Source organism: Gallinula chloropus, assembly GCF_964237585.1.
Source record: "Gallinula chloropus genome assembly, chromosome: Z".
NCBI classification, from domain to species: domain Eukaryota; kingdom Metazoa; phylum Chordata; class Aves; order Gruiformes; family Rallidae; genus Gallinula; species Gallinula chloropus.
This window is the reverse complement of record NC_140089.1, coordinates 6,072,292-6,094,351: the sequence shown is the minus strand read 5'-3', so window position 1 is coordinate 6,094,351 and position 22,060 is coordinate 6,072,292. Positions and strand designations below refer to the sequence as shown.

Sequence of the window (22,060 nt, the reverse complement as noted above, 5' to 3'; positions counted from 1 at the left end):
CCCAGTTGATAATCCTTCTCCCTTGAAGCACTGGGCTCAGCCTAGAATGGTAAAAGCCCCAGCCTAACCCCGATAGAATGGAGGGAGGGAGGGAGGGAGGGAGGAGTACAGCATAGTCATCAATCAAGAGGCACTTGAAAGCTGCTGCCTCCAGCAGGCAAGTTGGGAATGAGTGGGATGGAGAGACAGAGAACTCTGCTGCTTGTGAGAGACATGGCTCAGCAGAACATTCCATTCTGAACTGGTTGTTTTCTCACATATTCATCTTCCTTCTTGAAATCATCATCATCTGTAAATGCCCTCCAAGCATGCACAGTTATGTTGAGTGGGGGTCCTCTGGTGGTCGACGATTATCTTCCTCACTGTGTCCGCGAGTGAACCCCATCCTTGCGCATGCTCATTACATGTTTGGACGTTGTTTCATAACCATAGCCAGTTTCTTCACATACTTACTGTTTTCACTTCAGGTCCATAACCAGTAGTCACTGATTTAATTCAGAGTCCACAGCAATTCTCTAAAGTGTTTAAGGCACACAATGTCTTGTACCTAAATGCCTTAACATGTTGTATATTCTCATAGCTGCTCTAACTCCTTAAAATCAAAATCATATTCTAACCTAAAACTAAAACCCCCAAAAGTTAAGCTATAGTATTAGGGTGATTGTAACATTGTCACTCCCTTCTCTGGGGGAAAAAATCAGCAGTTTACGGGGATTTTTTTCGTCCTCAATGTGACTCCCAGAGGTTCTGTGAACAGAGGTGATGGGCTCAGCCTTAGGCCCGGTAGTTTTTAGCTCTGCAGGACCTGGGGGAAGCTCCAGCTGCTGCTTGCAGAAGCCTCCCCTGCAGACCCCTCTTCTCCACCAGAACTCAGACACGCAAAACTACGACACTCACATACAGCCCTGAGCATGTTTTCATTCATCCCTCTGGTGTGGCTCAGAGGAGAGGTGGGAGCTGTGCCAGGGGTCAAACAGCCCTTTGCCACCCATACATGGGAAAGGCCTGTGGCCAATGGCTGCAGGCCCTGGCAGACGTGTCACAAAGGGGCAGTGATGCGGCACCCGCCTGGCGCTTGTGACCTCACGGCACCAGGGCTTGATCTCCTGGAAAGCGGGCCAGCGAAAGCCAGTTGGGCTGTGCTGGCCTTCGGGTTAACACAGCTCCTTCCCTTGCGACTCGCTCGCCTACTGTTGGCCAACCATTTCTCAGTTAGTACATAATTCTCCTCCACTTCCACCCGCTTGCAAAGGTAATTAAGATTGGGCTTTTTGGGACAGATCACAGAAAAAGGGAGATACAGGATCAAGGTATAGGCGGGTGTGTATCTTCTGAGCTCCAGGCTGAGCTATTACTCTTTCAGAGGCTGGTCAGAGCTATGGGTAGACTTCCCAGTTGCTAATCCTTCTCCCTTGAGGCACTGGGCTCAGCCTAGAATAGCAGGAGTCCCAGCCTGACCCCAAGGGAAGGCAAGGAGGGAGGGAGCATCCCACAGGCAGCCATCAAGTGGCACTTGAAACCTGCTGCCTCCAGCGGGCAAGGTGGGAAAGAGTGGACTGCACAGGCAGAGGGCTCTGCTGCTAGTGGTAGCCACTTCGCAGCGGCACCTTCTCTTCAGGGCCGCTTGGCTTCTGCTGGCTCCTCTACAGAACTTGACTTTACTAGATGCTTTTATGCATGAAAATCCTTTCAAATGTCCTTTCCCCACAGTCCCTGTTGAGGAAATGGCTCCACCACAAGCCTTTCCCTCGGAGAAGCTTTGCATGGAGTGGCAGCAGCGACGGGCAGCTGGAGCGGGACTTCTGAACAGGGGGAATACGTGTTACCTCAACTCTGTCCTGCAGTGCCTGACGTACACGGCCCCTCTAGCCAACTACCTGCTCTCTAGGGAGCACAGCCAGTCGTGTGAGTGCTTTTATGAACATCTAGTAAAAATCTCCCAGTTTTCCAGGATCCTGAATTTAGCTTAGGAGAAAAGCAGTCCTTCCCCCTAAGCCCCTGAGAGGCTACTAATTTTGCTAGCAGAGGTAATATCCAAGTCTCAGCAAAGGCATCCCTAGGGGAGAGGAAAGAGGCTCACTCAGCCTTTGGACTCCAACAATGCTTACATGCATTTGGAGCAGTGGAGGCTAAGCAGAGAAACTTCCCTCACTGTCTCCTTCTCCTCCAGGTCATCAGCAAGGCTTCTGCCTGACGTGCATAATGGAAGCGCACGTTAACGAGGTCCTGCATTCCTCAGGCAGTGCCATCATGCCGACGAACATCCTCAAGGTCCTCCCACGTAAGTCATTTCAGGGACCTGTAGAGCTGCTAGAGGTTCTGTTCTGCTCTTGGAGGAGACAACTGCTGACTTCTTCTTCCTTAGGAATAGCACCACATTTCAGCCATGGCACGCAGGAAGATGCCCAGGAGTTCTTACTCTACACACTGAATGCCATGCAGAGTTCCTGCCAGATCGGAAGCAGCGAGTAAGCACAAGCAAATGACCTCTTCAATGTTTTTGAGTCCTTTGGAGTCCTGGATTTATTTCTATCATGGAAAACCTATGCGCAGGGCTTCTGTACAAAACAAAACGCTTGGAGAAGATAACTCCCGGTGGTGTTGTTTTCTTTCAGCTCTTTGCAGCCAGAGACCCTTGTCCAGCAGATCTTTGGGGGCTTTCTGAGATCCAGAGGTACTTTCCCACAAGTCTGGCTTTGCTAGGAATTGCCTGTGCCCTTCTGCCTGCCTGTGGCAGCCAGGCGATGGTGGGACTGGGCTAGGCATGAAGAGCGGAAGCCACCCCAGTGCCCTGTCGCTGAGCGCTTTGATTTGTGTTGCAGTCACGTGCTTGAGCTGCCAAGCGGTTTCGGATTCCTACGAGCCCTTCCTGGATCTCTTCTTGGATATCAAAGTAAGAGGGTTTGTCATGGGATTCAAGACATCCCAAGGCCCAGTGCAGTTGCCCCCCTTGCTGCCTCCTGGGCACTGCTTGCGCGTGGCTCTTCTCCTCCCTCGGCGTCAGCTCCCTGGCCCGACTCTTGCCGCCTCCTACGAAGGGTTTGGGCGAGGGCATTTCTCGCAGCTCAGCCCTGTCCCCTCTTGCTCCTCCAGGACGCCTCCTCTGTCACCAAAGCTCTGCAGGACCTTCTGAAACCAGAGCAGCTGGATGGGGACAACTGCTTGCAATGTAGCAAGTAAGATGCTTGGTAACAATGTCCTAATCCTAGAGCCTGTGTGAAGGTGCTGCCTGTCAGCCAGCGTTAAAGTCACCTTTTCACACCAAGGACACACAGCTCTGCTTTTGAACCGGCCTCACTGTGCTGTGGAGCCTTAAAACGGTGTCAGGAGGCCTGAGCTTTTCTGGCCTGCCAGGGGTAAAGAAGGGTGTGTTTCCTTACTGGGCTCTGTCCTTGGTTTCGAGGTGTGACAAGAGGGTTGCCGCCTCCAAGGAGTGTGCAGTCCAACACGAGCCCAGGGTTCTCACACTGTGCCTCAAACGCTTTGACGACTTCACTGGCACGAAGGTCAAGAACGTGAGTATGGAAGAGAGAGCAACATTCTCTTCCTTGAGCAAGAGTTGTCCCAAAGCAGGGCACTCTGTCCCAAGCCTGTGTTCCTTTCTGTCGATGGGTGGGGGGGGTGGGAGGGGAGGAGAGTTCCTCTGGGAAGAAAAGCACGTGGCTGAGAAGAGGTTCCTGCCACCCAACCCTTACGTGTTGCTTTAGGGAAAAGCCAAGTGTCCGTGAAGCCAAAAGGCGTGTTCAGACACCCCTGGGACCTGGTCTTGCAAGGCTGTTTCATAAGAGAATTGTCTGAGCTCTCTCGGTCTCTCCGTAGTTTGTGAAGTACCCCGAGTACTTGGATCTTCGGCCATACATGTCTGAGAGAGATGGAGAACCGCTGCTCTACTCCTTATATGCTGTCCTGGTGCACAGCGGTGTCACCTGTAATGCAGGACATTATTTCTGCTTCACCAAGGTAGAGAGCAACTTCCTCCCTAACGAGGGACAGGTGGCAGTGTTACTGGCAGCCAAGGATTTGGGGGAGAAGATCTCCTTCCTGGCTGCATTGGATGTCTTTGGGCAGACGCTTGCCTCTGTCCTTTTCTGCCTGGGGGACACCCTGCAGTTCCATGTCCAGATACCGGTGCCTTTCTCTGCAGGCCAGCAACGGGGTGTGGTACAGGATGGACGACAAGGATGTGCATCCTCGTAGCATCAGCACAGTTCTCCGGCAGCAAGCCTATTTACTATTCTATGCCAGGTAAGAACCAGGAGGAAAGTGTCTTCAGAGTAGGTTTCCTCTTCCTGGTTTTCCTCTTTTCTTTCTCATCCTCTGAGCACTGTTCTTTCTGTGGCTGGAAGAGGCTGCCTGGAGAGGCAGTGTAGATGCTCCCTCCCTGGAGGTGTTCAGGGCCAGCTTGGATGGGATTTTTCCACAGCCTAGACTGTCTTCTGGAGGGTGTCCCTGCCCGTGGCACAGGGGCTGGAGCTCGATGATAACTTGAAAGTCCCTTCCAAGCCAAACTCTTCTCCAATTCTAGGACTCTATGAAAGGCAGGCCAGAGGGACCCTGCTGCAGCAGGGGTGGATGTTTTGGGAAGAGCCCAGCCGAGTTTCCCATTTGTAGTCATGCTTATGCCTTCCTCCTGAGATAGAATCCTCTCCAAAAATGAAGGGAACCCCAGAGGGAGCTGCAAGAAAACACCTCAATGGAGATCATTCTATTTTACTGCAGGTGCTCGGATCTGAAAAAGGAAGGAATGGCTGTTGCCTCACCAGCACCATCATATGCTAGTCCCCTCTTCGCAGAGTCAGAGCTGACTAGGAAGGAGAAAGTCTCTGAGGGACCACAGGATCTGCCTCCTAGAACCAAGGTATCTTGGGGGGATTTGTGTGTGAGTGTTCCCATTTGTCTGCCTTTGGCCCTTCTGCATTTGCAGTCCGCTAGGACTGCCCTTGCGTAGTCCTCGGCTGCACACAGCTTTAGATTCTGGTCACTGTTCTGGCTCTTCCTGTAAGAATTGGGCACGATGTGTTCACTGCTCTCTTTGCAGGATACCGCAGCATGCATCGAGAACTCTGCAGAGGACCTTGGCTCCTCAACAACAGCCACCGCCAGTCAGCAAGACCTGGCAGGAGCACAGAAGGCACTGTCAGGATGGTTCAGCTCCATCTGGCTCAGCATGTTCAGTATCATCTCCTCCTTCAGCATTGGCTTGAATCGCTGCTTGTGTGGCTGTAGAATGCTGATGTCCAGAAGAAAACCTGAATGCCGGCTCCCCTGTCAAACAGTTGACCCTGTGCTCCAGCCCATGCATGATGACAGCAACAAAGAGGAGCACAGACACAGCCCTTCTTCCCACTTCCAGAAGAAGGGTGCCAGGCAGAGGTCCCGGAGCAGATCCCCACACTGGGGCAATCATCTCCGCAGTTGGTCTGTTGACACCACAGACTTTGACGACTCTGCGGAGAGGAGGAGGAGGGGAAGACGTCCTCTGCAGCAGAATGGAGCCCCGAGGGAAGACGCAGTCCCAGGGCACTCCAGCACCAGCTCCCAGCAGGCTGCCACACCCAAGGCTGCGCGGGAGCAATCAGGGCTGAGGCAGAGGAAAAGACTCCGATCCCCAGGGCAGCGTCCTGAGGAAATCCAGGGCTGCTTGACGGACCCTGAAAACTATGAGCCCTCAGCAGGGAGGAGAAGAACCAATGCTCCGAGTGGCAATCGCACTCCCAGCCATGTTGCAGCTTCCAAGGGCTCCACTGCCAGTGCTCAGCAGAAAACCAGGAAGAGGAGGAGGAGGATGAGGAGGAGCAGAAGAGTCCCAGAACGGTGCTATGTTCTCCACAGCCGCGTTGTACGGCCTGGAGGACTGTGAGCCTGGACTCACATCTCTTTTCAGCGGTGGGGATTGTCCTGCCAATGCCAAAATTAAAATCACTTGTTGTTCTTGAACATGTTATACGCAGGGGGTTTTCTTCTCCATAATTCTTGAGGCACTTGGTGAAAACACCCAATGTGGGAGGTTTAGGACTTGGGGTTTTGAAACTCGTGCTGACTACTCCTCATAACATTCTGCTCTGACCTTGAGATCTCTGCAGAGCCAGAGATAGATATGTATATTGTTGCCTTTTGTTTAGGCACGGCAACGGTGCCACACTCTGGCAGCACGGTCCATCAGTTCACAGACACCAATGTGGTGGACGGCAAATGGCGTTTATTGGAGAGGGGCGCGGGGCTTTATACCCCAGGGGTCAGATGTCACTTCCGCCCGCTTACCTCACCGGCTACCTACTATTGGATTCCTACCTTTCCGTACAGCCTGAAATCTTCCAACCGCAAGGCCCTATCTACCGACATTTCCCCCCTCCCTGTGCTCATTAAAACTACTCACAGTGCAAAGTGCAAGGTGCAAAAGTGACACACAATACTGATATATAAAAAGGTGATAGCTTATAACAGTGTTGGACTACAATAGTGACAATATATAATAGTGATAAGACATAATAGTGATAATAGTAGTGGTATTAGTGATAATATATAATAGTGATAAGTTATAATATTGATAGCTTATAATAGTGATAGCTTATAATGTTGATAGCATAAGGCACATTAAGTGAATGATAGTCAGAGGTAGCCTAGACAGTAGGGTGTACTAGGGACAACTACAGAACAGTAGAGGTAGTGCTCAGTGGTTACTTTCTTAAAGCATCTGTCTGTTTTCTACAAAGAGAATGTTAACCCTCTCTAGACGACTCTTGACGAATGCTGTGAGCTTGTTCAGTACACAGGGTCCGAAAACCAGTGCTATTATGATCATTACAACTGGTCCCAACAAGGTAGATATTAAGGTGGTTAGCCATGGCGAATAACTAAACCATGATTCCAACCATCCTTGTTGGGCCTCTCTTTCCTTTTTTCTCTGAGCTAACCTTTCTCTCAGTTGAGCCATCGAATCCCTGACTAATCCTGTGTGGTCAGCATAAAAGCAGCATTCCTCTTTCAAGGCGGCACAAAGGCCTCCTTGTTGCATGAACAGGAGGTCTAATCCTCGTCTGTTCTGCAAGACAACCTCTGAGAGTGAAGAGACAGATTGTTCTAGATGGGTCATAGATTCCTCGAGTCTTTGCAGATCTTCATCAATGGCAGTTTGTAGTTGAGACAGGTCTCGCTGATGGTTCACCGGAGAGGTCACTCCTGTGGCTGTACCAGCTACTCCCAGGCCGAGCAGTGTTGCTATTGTCAGTGCTGTCAGTATTTCTCTCTTTTGGATCCTGTTGTCTACATCTCCCCAATAATAGCTCATTTCTTCATCCGAATGATATAGGACCCTGGGAATAATCAAAATTTGTGCACAAAAGTCAGTTGTAGAGTTGAAACGCTTAATGGACACACAGGGGGTTAGACCTGTCTGATGACAGATCCACATCCCTGATGCGGATGGAACTGCCCATTTATGGGTTCTATCGATCGCAACTGTTTTTGCACAGCCCGCGCTGTTCCAGCTCGCTAAGGTAGCATTGCCAAAACATATGCCTTGGCCTTTAACCTGGTCCAAAGTGATTCCTCTCCGTGGTGTATCCCACTTGCACTGAGTCGGGTTATCTTTTGATGAGTAGCTAAAAGGAGTGTTGAGGGCAATACCCTCATAGTAAGGGGGATAAGCATCATAACATAGCCAACATGCATTAGTAAGATTGGGGTTGGATTGATTCAGTGATCAGAAAGTAGCATCTAACACACCTAAGAATGATTTGCCAGCCGAAAGGTGAGAGTCTGTGATTGAATTGCCTAAGGGAACCCTTTGTTCAGTTGGGAGCGGACTGGTTGGGGCCGAAGTAGGAACTGTCAAGTTGTCTTTTCCTTGTTGGTTATTGCTTTCGCTCCCGACATTGGGACCGATTGCTGAGGTGGTTCTCAGCTCCTTTCTTTTAATAAAAAATAGTTCTCCCCTATTAATGCCACCTTCCCAGTACCTAAAGCGCCAGGCTTTGCCATTAGTCCATATTCATTAGTCTTATTCCGGAGGTCTGGCTTAATGGACTTAAGCGGACACCATTTAATCCTGCCATCTTTTTTAATGGCAGCGTACCCTCGTCCCGTAAGGACCAACCTCCATCCCTGTTCCCATTCTCCCAGCTCATTTCTGATTACAACCAGTGGGCCTTCCTCTAGTGCTTTAGTGGCCCAATGTTTTTGGGTAGGACTGTTTACCTCCTTTCCTCTGGGGAACTGATTCAGTGCTAACAGAGCAGTTGCCAACAGGCGTGCTTGGTCTCCTGTAGGAATGGCATTGGTAAAACCCTCTGCCTTTGCTAACACTTCTAATTTAGATTTGACTGTTTGGTTCGCTCGCTCGACTATGGCTTGCCCTGTGCTATTATACGGGATGCCATATGTTAAGGTAGTACCCCATTTCTGAGCGAATGCCCTGACTGTTTTGGAGACAAAGTTTGAGCCACTGTCTGTTTTAATCTGGTTAGGGATGCCAAACCATGCCATGGCAGTTAGCCAGTGCTGAATGGTCGCTTTCGAGTTGGCCTTAAGGTGTTGCGTAGCTACGATCACTCCACTATATGTGTCTACTGTTACTGCTAGCCATGCTTGAGGTTTCAGCAGCTGACAGAGTGTAAAATCTGTCTGCCACACCTCGGAGGCTTTAAGGCCTCTGGGATTGACTCCACTGCACCACAGCGGTGATTTCTGGCAGTGAGGGCGTGTGGCTACTACATGTTTTGTGTCCGTGACTGAGATCCCGCATCTCTTTGCTAGCGCTTTAGCTCCTATATGGAGAGACTCGTGTAGCTGACAAGTGTCTCTCAGTGTCTACAACCCTTTTGCAGCGGCATCTGCTTTCTCATTGCCTGTTTGGAAAAAACCTTTTACCGGGCTGTGGCTGTTGATGTGGAGGACTGCTATGGTGCCCTTTCAAGAAGAAAGCGCTTCTTCTAGCATTAAGGCTATTGCAGATGTTGACACACCAGGTCCTGACATGGCTAAGCAAAGCTTGGCTGCGAACATTGAGTCAGTCACTATGTTGAGGTGCTCCGTTGGAAACAGTTCGCATGCCAGCACAATGGCCATTGCTTCTAACTGCTGCACTGAAAGCCCACAGTCAGTCATTTTAATGCAGTGCCATTTTTCTTCTGCTTGCCATACCGCAGCCGCTGTTGAGGTTGCTGAGGATGCATCTGTAAAGACCATTGGTCCCTGTTGGGGTCGGTCCAAGACCTTTTATGGAAGGTCTATGTCGATAACTGCCAGCATCTGAGTCCATGGGGGCTTTGCAGCGTACCCGATTTCTACGCCAAATCCAGCTAAGGCTATGGCTAGGTACTCTGACATTGCCACTGACTGTGCTGGAAGCTGTTTATGGAAAGGTAGGTATATCTTGGCTGGTTCAATGCCCAGGTGTCTTAGGGCAAGTTTTCTACCTTTCATGATGAGGTTGCTGAGGCATTCGACTCCTGGTGAGAATGCACGCGACGACTTCCCCAGGACTACCCACTGTACCTGTTGAGTTTTTTCAGGGGGGCCTTGGGCTAGTGCCCCTACACCCCCTCCCTCTGTGAAGTGTACATACAAATCAAGTGGTACATCTGGTTTCCATCTAGTGAGCGTGCCTAATGATATCTGTTGATCGATAAAATTGAGAGAGTTCATTGCCTCTGCTGTCAAAGATTTTTGCTCCCATGGGTTTTTTCCCTTTAAGAGATCATACAGGGGGTTCATGATTTCTGGAGGGATTAGGACAATGTTACGGAGCCACTGCAAGGATCCCACCAACTGCTGCATATCATGGAGCGTTTTAATGTTTCGGCAGATTTTTATTAGAGGTGGGGTTACGTAGGAACTTGTTATCCCCACTCCCAGGAAACTTACACATGGCCCCTTTTTGATTTTTGCGCTCGCAATTTCTAACCCATTCGATTTCAAGGTCTCTGAGACCGTTGTGACTAACTGGTCTACCTGACTTCCTCTTGGTGCAGCGATCAAGATGTCGTCCATGTACTGAATGATGGTCGCAGTTGGGTCGCTGCGTCGGACCGGTGCCAGTGCTCGATCCACCGTGATCTGGCAGATAGTGGGCGAGTTGATCATTCCTTGAGGCAGCACCTTCCACTGGAAGTGCAGGTTAGGGCGTTGGCTGTTTGGGAATACAACAGAAAAAGCAAACTGCTCCTTGTCCTCCTTATGTAGAGGGATGGAGAAAAAAACAGTCTTTAATGTCAAGGACGGCACAAGGTTGCCCATTCGGTACCATAGAGTTCATGGTCAGCAGTGTTTGGACAGGACCCATGGGTTGAATTCTCTTACTTACTTCCCGCAGGTCATGTAGGAGGCGAAACCCCTCACCGGTTCGTTTGGGTATTACAAAAACTGGAGGGTTCCGTGGGCTAGTAGATGGTTCCATGTGACCTCGTTGTAGCTCGCAGTCAACTAGCTCGATAAGCGTATCCATTCGAGGCTTTAGCAGGGGCCACTGCTCGACCCACACCGGGTCAGATGATTTCCATGTTAGCTTAATTGGTGGGAGTGGGTATACTGCAGTGGCCCTTACAGTAAATTTGTTACCCTGGCTTTCAATAGGGCTAAAGCGTCCCTTCCTAGCAAGGGTGGAACTCCTGACATGACATATGGAAAGAGGGTGATGTTTTTTTCTGGTCCCTTTTCAGTATGGAGTGTGATTGCTATCAATTGAGCGCTCTTTCTGGCTTGGGTTAGTCCCCCAACGCCTCCCACCATGGGGGCATTTTCCAATTTCCAGTGTGGGGGCCAGTGTGTTTCGGGGATGACTGTGACGTCTGCTCCGGTATCAATTAAAAAGGGAACACTGATGGTGGTGTCATTTAAAGCATTGTAAAGGGACCAGACTCCCCACACCACTGGCGGGTTGTCACATTTTACAGCTAGGGCCACCCTGGGGTCCCGTCCCTGGAGGGTGGTCCCTGATGTCCTTGAGGTGGAGGCAGGTTTGCTTGCAATGCTGGTTGGACTACATAATTGGTCGCTTGAGGTGGCAACAAGTTTGGAATTGCCTTGCCCCATTTGTGGCTGATATAATTGGGCCGCCTCATATCCCACTCGGGAGAGGGCTGGGTGCGGCCCGGCAGTCCCCTCCCCCTGAAGTTTCCCTGATTGTTACCCCCGCAATCCTTGGCAAAATGTCCCCTCCTTCCACAAGCCCAGCACTGTCCCCTGGGCCGAGTTTGGCGCGGGGGGGAGCGCTGTTGGCAAGTATCCAGATTGAGGGCAATTTCTCCCGATGTGACCTGCCTGACTGCATTTAAAACACACCACTGCAGTGGCTACTAGGGCATGAACAGCTGCTTGGATTGGCACTAAATGTTCTTCCCTCGCAACATGCTTAATCATATCCGCAATATTTGACCCTGCTGGTAGTGATCGGAGAATTTCTTTGGTTGCCGAATTACACTGCTGACGTAAGCATTCTGCTACGACCAGGCCTTTTGCTTCTGGAGGCAGCGCAGAGGAGTCTACTGCTGCTTGGAGGCGATCCACAAATTGCGTGAAGCTTTCGCTTTCGCTCTGCTTTATTATGGCCCATGGTGATGGCCTAATGACGGTTCTAGAGACTGTGCTAATAGCTTCTCTGGCTGCACAAGTAGTTGCTGCGACCTCAAGGGCCCGTAAGCCCTGTGCTTGTGCCTGAGGGGTAAGCATTGCTGGATCTGTACCCATTAGTCGCTGCAGGCTAAAGCCACACAGAGCATGATTGTCCCCAACTGCTTGGGCCAGTAGCCTTGCGCAGTTATCCTTCCATTCTTGTTTAAAACGATCATTCCTGCCCCGTCAAAAATCAGTCTACAAGTTTGCTTTATGTCAAAAGGAAGTAAGTCATGTCCTCCAGAAACCCCATCTATGAGAGTGGAGACCATGGCAGAATTAAGCCCCTTATCCGCAATTGCTTTAACGATTGCTTGCATATCCTTTGGGTTTATTGGCAAGTGAGCCCTCTGTCTCCCGGGCATCACCCAGACCGGGAACGCTAACGCAGCTGATGGTGCCCAGTCGGCACACGCAATTTGTATTTTTTTCCAATCCGTAAGAGGAATATTTTCCCCTAGTGATTCTTTTTTATTTTGGATGTGAATATTTTGGCATATGATTTTGTCTATTCTCATTTCCTCCTCTGAGTCGGAATCAGTTACGAGCCGTTCGCCCTGACTAGTGTCCGAGTTGGAGCTGGAACTCGACTGACTGGCCATTACCCTCCTTTTTGTCGGGCTCCGACCTCGCCCACCACCTTTGTGGGTGGATCCTCATTCCCTCCCCCTCAACCTGCCCCTTTTCTTGAGCGGGTTCTGATTGGCTCTCCGCCTGTCGCTCTTGTTCTTGTCCCTTCCTTCTCTATCTCTACCACCCTTCTCTTCCCCTTCCTTTTCACATGATCCAGGCAGCTCTAAAATTTTCTCCCTTTTTGTGTGCCTTCCCCACCCTTCTCCGCCGGCGCCATCTTGGGGAGCACATGGCGGCGGTCATTCCTGAGATTCTGATATCTTAGCGGCAGCCCTGGCCTCCTCAGCTACCCACCCCAGAAAGATTTCGCTCGCTCCTGTCCCCCCGCAAAAGTTTTTGCTCGCTCCTGACTCTCCGTGAGCGGATCAGGGTTTGGGTATGGAGGCGGCGTATCGCCCTCTCGATCTTTGGGCTCGGCAGGCTTATCACCATTGGGGGCTGCAAAGTTTGTGTGGCCACCCCGATTCCCAATTTTGGGTTGACCAACAAACATTCTTTCGTTGCCCTCCAAGTATACTGCTCTTGTATTGCTTTCCACAGTGGCTGCACGACTCTCCCCCACGATTTCAGATTTTTCCCACTGCTGGAGGACATAAGTTTCCTCGGCTGAAACTTTAGTACATTTATCCCACACCTCAGGATAGAGAATATCAACCGGCTGGTGGATGACCCCGATTGTTAAAAGTCTCGCAATGGCGAGAGTAAAATGCTGAACTTTAAAGGGTATCAGAAGATAAGTTCAGTTTTCAAAGAAGTCACCTCCAACAAATGTTCCATGCCTTTGGAGCGGTGGAGGCTGTTCTTAGAACTTTGGGATCTGCCTTATGTTTTAGCTGTAGATGGCAGAATCCCTTTTGCCATCCATCAGAGAACAGAGCTGTGATTCTGTGCTATAGATCACAGAATCGCCATTGCTGGAGATCACAGACTTGTCAGGCTTGGAGGGGACCTGTAGAGATCATCAAGTCCAAACCCCCTGCCAAATCAGGTTCCTAAGGACAGGTTCCCTCCCTCCCTCCCTCCCTCCCTCCCTCCCTCCCTCCCTCCCTCCCTCCCTCCTGCCTTCTCCTCCAGGTCGTCAGCAAGGCATCTGCCTGATGTGCATCATGGAAGCGCACGTTAACAAGGTCCTGCATTCCTCAGGCATTGCCATCGAGCCGACGAACATCCTGGATGTCCTCCCACGTAAGTCATTTCAGGGACTCTCTGTTGGAGAGGGTTCAGAGGAGGGCCACAAGGATGATTAGAGGGCTGGAGCACCTGCCCTACAAAGAGAGGCTGAGGGAGCTGGGCTTGTTCAGCCTGGAGAAGAGAAGGCTGCGGGGGGACCTCATTGCAGCTTTCCAGTACCTGAAGGGAGCTTATAAGGAGGAGGGGATTCAACTTTTCACAAGAGCAGATAATGGCAGGACAAGGGGGGATTGGACTAAAGCTAAAGGAGGGAAGGTTTAGATTAGATATTAGGGGGAAGTTTTTTACAGAAAGAGTGGTGAGGTGCAGGAGCAGGCTGCACAGAGAGGTAGTGGATGCCCCGTCCCTGGAGGTGTTCAAGGTCAGGTTGGATGGGGCCCTGGGCAGCCTTGTGTAGCTCCAGGCCTGGAGGTTGGTGGCCCTGCCAGTGGCAGGAGGGTGGGAGCTCTATGATCCTTGGGGTCCCTTCCAACCCAGACCATTCTATGATTCTATGATTCTATAATTCTATGATTCTATGATTCTATGATTCTATAAGACTTTAAGTATAATATACTTCATTTATATTCTTCCTTGCGGGATACGGAAACACAAACACCATCTTAATTAATTCATAAAGGACAGATTTAGAGTTATCACTAAATCTGTCTGCAAAATACCACTTGGGAAAAGATAGGCAAGTGTCATTACATGTAGAGACAGCTATCCTGCTAGAGAGCAACTTGAGAAATCCGCAAGCCTAAATCATAGACGGCATGGAGTAATTGCTGTTGTTACTGCACCTCCAGTGTGAGCACAGAAAGTGCTGACCCCAGTCCAGGTTCGGCCTGCTTTGGCAGTGGGCTTGGACCGGATGATCTCTCGAGGTCCCTTCCAACCCCTACAATTCTATGATTCTATGATTCTATGACAGGTAGAACTGCTAGAGGTTCTGTTCTGCTCTTGGAGGAGACAACTGCTGACTTCTTCTTCCTTAGGAATAGCACCACATTTCAGGCACGGCACGCAGGAAGACGCCCACCAGTTCTTACTCTACACACTGAATGCCATGGAGAGTTCTTGCCTGAGCGGAAGCAGCAAGTAAGCACAAGCAAATGACCTCTTCAATGTTTTTGAGTCCTTTGGAGTCCTGGATTTACTTCCATCAAGGAAAACCTATGCACAGGGCTTCTGGACAAAGCAAAACGCTTGGAGAAGATAACTCCCAGTGGTGTTGTTTTCTTTCAGCTCTTTGCAGCCAGAGACCCTTGTCCAGCAGATCTTTGGGGGCTTTCTGAGATCCAGAGGTACTTTCCCACAAGTCTGGCTTTGCTAGGAATTGCCTGTGCCCTTCTGCCTGCCTGTGGCAGCCAGGCGATGGTGGGACTGGGCTAGGCATGAAGAGCGGAAGCCACCCCAGTGCCCTGTCGCTGAGCGCTTTGATTTGTGTTGCAGTCACGTGCTTGAGCTGCCAAGCGGTTTCGGATTCCTACGAGCCCTTCCTGGATCTCCTCTTGGATATCAAAGTAAGAGGGTTTGTCATGGGATTCAAGACATCCCAAGGCCCAGTGCAGTTGCCCCCCTTGCCCCCCTTGCTGCCTCCTGGGCACTGCTTGCGCGTGGCTCTTCTCCTCCCTCGGCATCAGCTCCCTGGCCCGACTCTTGCCGCCTCCTACGAAGGGTTTGGGCGAGGGCACTTCTCGCAGCTCAGGCCTGTTCCTTCTCGCTCCTCCAGGACGCCTCCTCTGTCACCAAAGCTCTGCAGGACCTTCTGAAACCAGAGCAGCTGGATGGGGACAACTGCTTGCAATGTAGCAAGTAAGAGGCTTGGTAACAATGTCCTAATCCTAGAGCCTGTGGTGAAGGTGCTGCCTGTCAGCCAGCGTTAAAGTTACCTTTTCACACCAAGGACACACAGCTCTGCTTTTGAACCGGCCTCACTGTGTTGTGGAGCCTTAAAACAGCGTCAGGAGGCCTGAGCTTTTCTGGCCTGCCAGGGGTAAAGAAGGGTGTGTTTCCTTACTGGGCTCTGTCCTTGGTTTCGAGGTGTGACAAGAGGGTTGCCGCCTCCAAGGAGTGTGCAGTCCAACACGAGCCCAGGGTTCTCACACTGTGCCTCAAACGCTTTGACGACTTCATCGGCACGAAGATCGACACGGTGAGTACGCAAGGAGAGAGCAACGTTCTCTTCCTTGAGCAAGACATGTCCCAAAGCATGGCACTCTGTCCCAAGCCTGGCTTCCTTTCTGGGTTGGTGGGAGGGGAGATGGGAGAGTTCCTCTGGGAAGAAAAGCACGTGGCTGAGAAGAGGTTCCTGCCACCCAACCCTTACGTGTTGCTTTAGGGAAAAGCCAAGTGTCCGTGAAGCCAAAAGGCGTGTTCAGACACCCCTGGGACCTGGTCTTGCAAGGCTGTTTCATAAGAGAATTGTCTGAGCTCTCTCGGTCTCTCCGTAGTTTGTGAAGTATCCCGAGTACTTGGATCTTCGGCCATACATGTCTGAGAGAGATGGAGAACCGCTGCTCTACTCCTTATATGCTGTCCTGGTGCATAGAGGTGTCACCTGTAATGCAGGACATTATTTCTGCTTCACCAAGGTAGAAAGCAACTTCCTCCCTAACGAGGGACAGGTGGCAGTGTTACTGGCAGCCAAGGATTTGGGGGAGAAGATCTCCTTCCTGGCTGCATTGGATGTCTTTGGGCAGACGCTTGCCTCTGTACTTTTCTGCCTGGGGGGCACCCTGCAGTTCCATGTCCAGATACCGATGCCTTTCTCTGCAGGCCAGCAACGGGGTGTGGTACAGGATGGACGACAAGGATGTGCATCCTCGTAGCATCAGCACAGCTCTCCGGCAGCAAGCCTATATACTATTCTATGCCAGGTAAGAACCAGGAGGAAAGTGTCTTCAGAGTAGGTTTCCTCTTCCTGGTTTTCCTCTTTTCTTTCTCATCCTCTGAGCACTGCTCTTTCTGTGGCTAGAAGAGGCTGCCTGGAGAGGCAGTGTAGATGCTCCCTCCCTGGAGGTGTTCAGGGCCAGCTTGGATGGGATTTTTCCACAGCCTAGACTGTCTTCTGGAGGGTGTCCCTGCCCGTGGCACAGGGGCTGGAGCTCGATGATAACTTGAAAGTCCCTTCCAAGCCAAACTCTTCTCCAATTCTGGGACTCTATGAAAGGCAGGCCAGAGGGACCCTAAAGACAAGGTTTTGCTGCAGCAGGGGCAGATGTGTTAGAAAAAGCCCAGCCGAGTTTCCCATTTGTAGTCCTGCTTATGCCTTCTTCCTGAGATAGAATCCTCTCCAAAAATGAAGGGAACCCCAGAGGGAGCTGCAAGTAAAGACCTCAATGGAGATCATTCTATTTTACTGCAGGTGCTCGGATCTGAAAAAGGAAGGAATGGCTGTTGCCTCACCAGCACCATCATATGCTAGTCCCCTCTTCGCAGAGTCAGAGCTGATTAGAAAGGAGAAAGTCTCTGTGGGACCACAGGATCTGCCTCCTAGAACCAAGGTATCTTGGAGGGATTTGTGTGTGAGTGTGCCAGGGCACCAGAGTGGCAGTGGGCTTCTTTCTGGGACCGCGGCATTGCTCTCTTTTTTTCCCTGCCACAGGCACCTTGCTTCACAGTCTGCACAGAGACTGCTCCCTCTCAAAGGCTCCTCATTAGCTCCCTCCCATTTGTCTGCCTTTGGCCCTTCTGCCTTTGCAGTCCTCTAGGACTGCCCTTGCGTAGGCCTTGGCTGCACCCAGCTGGAGCTTCTGGGTACTGTTCTGGCTTTTCCAGGAGGAAAGGGCAGGACCTTTTCACATCTCTCTTTGCAGGAGTCCGTGGGAGGCACAGAAAACTCTGCTGAGGACAGTGGCTCCTCAACAACAGCCACCAGCAGCCAGCAAGACATGGCAGAAGCACGGGAGACAATGTCAGGATTGCCCTGTGCCATCTGGAACAGCACGTTCAACACCACCTCCTCCTCCAGTGTTGGCTTGAGCAGTAACAAAGAGGAGCACAGACTCGGCCCTTCTTCCCACTTCCAGAAGAAGGGTGCCAGGCAGAGGTCCTGGAGCAGATCCCCACACTGGGGCAATCATCTCCGCAGTTGGTCTGTTGACACCACAGACTATGACGACTCTGCTGGGAGGAGGAGGAGGAGGGGAAGACGTCCTCTGCAGCGGAATGGAGCCCCGAGGGAAGATGCAGTCCCAGGGCACTCCAGCACCAGCTCCCAGCAGGCTGCCACACCGAAGGCTGCAAGGGAGCAATCAGGGCCGAGGCAGAGGAAAAGACTCCGATCCCCAGGGCGGCGTCCTGAGGAAATCCAGGGCTGCTTGGCGGACCCTGAAAACTATGAGCCCTCAGCAGGGAGGAGAAGAATCAATGCTTCAAGTGGGAATTGCACTCCCAGCCACACTGCATCTTCCAAGGGCTCCACTGCCAGCTCCCAGCTGGCTTCTGCACCCAGAGCTGCTCAGCAGAAAGCCAGGAAGAGAAGGAGGAGAAGAGTCCCAGGGCGGTGATTTGCCCTCTGTAGTCCCTCTCTGCGCCCCACAACACTATGAGCCAGCACGGACTGACTGTCAGGAGGGAGGAGGTGGAGGCTTTCTGCACCCTGGTGACACCAGCCAAAGAAACACGCAGGGCACAGCTATGCTGATGAAAGCAGATTGAGACGCAGACTGAAGCATCATTCTGCTGCTGGGGCAGAGAGAAGGAGAAAGGCAGCAAGCACCAAACCTGCCCCCAGCACCGGGCCAAGCGGTGGCACAAAGGGCACCGGCCTCCCCCCTCGTCCCTCTCCTGACTCCCTCTGGCCTGGAAGAGCTCACAGACATCTCCCAGAGACTCAGACAGCTCTGCTGGCTGTCCCACCTGCCTGCGGGGCCCTCAAGGAAGAGCTCGAATTCCTTTTCAGCGGTGGGGATTGCCCTGCCCAAGCCAAAATTAAAAGCACTTGTTGGTTTGAACATGTCATTCACAGGGGCTTTTCTTCTCTGTAATTCTTGAGGCATTTGGTGAAAACATGCGATGCAGGAGGTTTAGCATTTGGGGTTTTCAAAGCGGTTTGCTTGCCCACGTGGAATATTCCAGAACTCCACTGGCTCTCTGATAAACACTCTGAACCCACTATTGCCATTCCCATTGGACCCACAATGTTCTCCAGAGAACAGTGTGTCCAAACCCCTGACCAAGCAGGTTCCTTAGAACAGGTCCAGGGAAGTCTGAAATATCTCCAGATAAGGAGACCCCATAACCCCACCTCGAAGCTCGCCAGCCAAGACCATGGACACAGAAATATTCAAGATAAAACCTGAAATATCCAGGACCACATGGAACTACAGGGAAGACCTGGCTCACACGGGCTAAAGGTCCCAAAAGTCTATCTCTTAAAAGTCATTGACCATTAATGTGTTCAAGTGGACAAACTGCTGGGCAGTTGCAGAGAGATGTTCAGCTTTCTGACAGCAGATCATGCCATCATGGAGATCATTCTCATCAAGAACAGCTGTAACCCTGAGCTCTCTCCAGAGCCACATATATATATGTATATGTACAGGTATATACTGCAGTCCTGTATTAACAAATGTGAGAAAAGGGTGGAATTTCCCTTTAATTTTGGCCAATCAGCTCACAGTGCTTACAAACTCGGTGCCTCAACACATGCTTACAAACTCAACCTCCCCAGGCAGTCATCACTGGTGAGCTGAGATAGCCCAGGCTGGTTTCCACACCACCTGACATCACTTGCCCTTAAAAGGGGCTTGATGGAGAGAGGCGATTCAGTGCAGCTGCAGTTTAAACACCCAAGTTCCTACAAAAGGGTCCACTCCTTATGTCCCAGAGAGGTAGACACGTACAAGAAAGGGAGTGAAAATGTGGCACTCCCACTTCCCGAAATTGAATGTCCCAACCTGCTAAGGTCCCCATCTGGGAAGATTCATTGTTGTTCCCAGAATGAGATTAAGGCACAAAAGAGGTCAGATGCCATAAAAAGAAGTTTGATGGTTACATCCACATTGGCAGAGATACAAGAAAGAGAGAGAGACCAACAGGAAAAAAAGGAAAGTAAAGGTGCACTTGCTACCAACATGGAGCTGTGGTGCCCCTGTTCTACAGGCACCAAGCCCCTGCCCTTCCCCCCCAGCCCCTTTTATGGGGAAGGGATGTCAGATGGTGTGGAAAAGAGCCCACGCTAACTCAACTCCCCTGTGCTGGCTGATTGGGCAGGTCGACTCTGGCCTGGCTAGAACCAGGACACCTGGCAACACTTGAGGCCATTTCCTCTTGTCCTGCTGCAGGTCCCTGGGACAAAGAGGTCTGGCCCCACCTCTCTACAACCTCCCTACAGGTACTTTCCTGGGGGTACTATAATAATTCAGATGCTATTTTTTTAATAAATTTCCTAGGATAGCTAAGGGTTCTAGTCTCACCAAAGGCGTCCCTAGGCAGGGGAAGAGAGGCTCACTCAGCCTCTGGACTGGTCCCAGAAGTCAGGGAGGGTTCCTGATGGGATCTTCAATGATAGTTTCTTCCATGCTGAACTTTAAAGGGTATCAGAAGATAAGCTTCCCTCACTGCCTCCTTCTCCTCCAGGTCGTCAGCAAGGCTTCTGCCTGACGTGCATAATGGAAGCACATGTTAAAAAGGTCCTGCATTCCTCAGGCAGTGCCATCATGCCCACGAACATCCTCAAGGTCCTCCCACGTAACGCATTTCAGGGACCGGTAGGGCTGCTAGAGGTTCTGTTCTGCTCTTGGAGGAGACAACTGCTGACTTCTCACTCCTTAGCAATAGCACCACATTTCAGGCACAGCACGCAGGAAGACGCCCAGGAGTTCTTACTCTACACTCTCAATGCCTTGCAGAGTTCCTGCCAGATCGGAAGCAGCGAGTAAGCACAAGCAAATGACCTCTTCAATGTTTTTGAGTCCTTTGGAGTCCTGGATTTATTTCCATCAAGGAAAACCTATGCACAGGGCTTCTGGACAAAGCAAAACGCTTGGAGAAGATAACTCCTGGCTGTGTTGTTTTCTTTCAGCTCTTTGCAGCCAGAGACCCTTGTCCAGCAGATCTTTGGGGGCTTTCTGAGATCCAGAGGTACTTTCCCACAAGTCTGGCTTTGCTAGGAATTGCCTGTGCCCTTCTGCCTGCCTGTGGCAGCCAGGCGATGGTGGGACTGGGCTAGGCATGAAGAGCGGAAGCCACCCCAGTGCCCTGTCGCTTCCCCTGGGAAGCCTGTCCCACTGATACTGAGAACCAAGTGCAAGGAGACAGAAATAGTCAAGAGAAAACCGTAAATATCCAGGACAACCTAAAACTTCAGAGAAGAATTGGATCACACAGGGTGGACTGATAGTTTTGCTAGAGGCATGTCATGGGAGACAGACCTCGATGAAAGGATTGAATGCTCCCTCAGTAACTTTGTAGATGACACTAAGCTGGGAGGAAGCGTCGAGCTGCCTGAGGGTAGGGAGTCTCTTCAGAGGCATCTGAACATATCGGACCCATAGGCTGAGACCAATGGGATGAAGTTGAACATGGCCAAGTGTAGAGTGCTGCACATGGGACATAACAACCCCAGGCAGCACTACAGGCTTGGGGGAGACTGGCTGGAGAGCTGTCAGGCAGAGAAGGACTTGTGGGTGTTGATTGACTGCAGGCTGAATATGAGCCAGCAGTGTGCCCAGGCACCCAAGAAGGCCAATGGCGTCTTGGCTTGTATCAAAACCAGTGTGGCCAGTAGGGTCTGGGGAGGGGATTGCGCCCCTCAACTTGGCATTGGTGAGACAACACCTTGAGTGCTGTGTGCAGTTTTGGGCTCCTCACCATAAGAAGGGCATTGAGGTCCTCGAGCGAGTGCAGAGAAGGGCAACCAGGCTGGTGAAGGGGCTGGAGGGCAAATCCGATGAGGAGCGGCTGAGGGAGATGGGGCTGTTTAGCTTGGAGAAGAGGAGGCTGAGGGGAGACCTTAGCACCCCCTACAACTACCTGAAGGGAGGTTGTAGAGAGGTGGGCAATGGTCTCTTCAGCCAGGTGACAGGAGATAGGACAAGGGGGAATGGCACAAAGCTGTGACAGGGCAGGTTTAGATTGGACATTAGAAAAAAATTTTTACTAAAAGAGTTGTCAGGGCCTGGAACAGGCTGCCCAGAAAGGGGGTCGAGTCACCATCCATGGATGTGTGCAAAAAAAGGGTTGATGAGGTACTTTGGGATATGGTTTATCTTAGGATGGGAATGGTCAGATTTGATGATCTTCAAAGGTCTGATTGGGAGAAAGTTTTTAACTCAGGTCATCTTAAACAAGTAATTTGTGCAGATTCAAAGTGTGTGGAACATCAACAGTCTATGGGAGGAGGCCCTTTGGAGAACTTTCAAGCAACAAGACTTTGCCCGTCTTGCAAACAGCGCTGTTTGTATGTAATACTGAAGTGGTTTAGGGGCCATAAGCATACTGAATGTTGTATATGAGAATGTGATTTGAACCCGTGTACTGAGATGAGGTGCATGCGTTGTGGGGAAAAGACTCCTTTAGAACTCGCCCCCTGGGAAAAGGCATTATCTTGCAGGTCTCATCGCCAAGTAAGATGGACAAAAACCAGGGGGGAGGGATATGGATAAAGATCCCCCTGGGGTGTATTTTGACTCATTGG

The 22,060-nt window shown here is 51.0% G+C and overlaps 1 protein-coding gene across 1 annotated transcript; it reads left to right on the top strand.

Annotated features, from left to right (window-relative positions):
• Positions 1 to 1,724: 1,724 nt before the first annotated feature.
• LOC311203273 (putative ubiquitin carboxyl-terminal hydrolase 17-like protein 23) lies at positions 1,725 to 2,472 on the top strand (the record flags this gene model as incomplete). Its single annotated transcript, XM_084277927.1, has 3 exons — positions 1,725 to 1,905; positions 2,171 to 2,281; positions 2,366 to 2,472. 3 exons carry the CDS (start codon positions 1,725 to 1,727, stop codon positions 2,470 to 2,472), a joined length of 399 nt encoding a protein of 132 aa, XP_084134053.1.
• Positions 2,473 to 22,060: the final 19,588 nt, after the last annotated feature.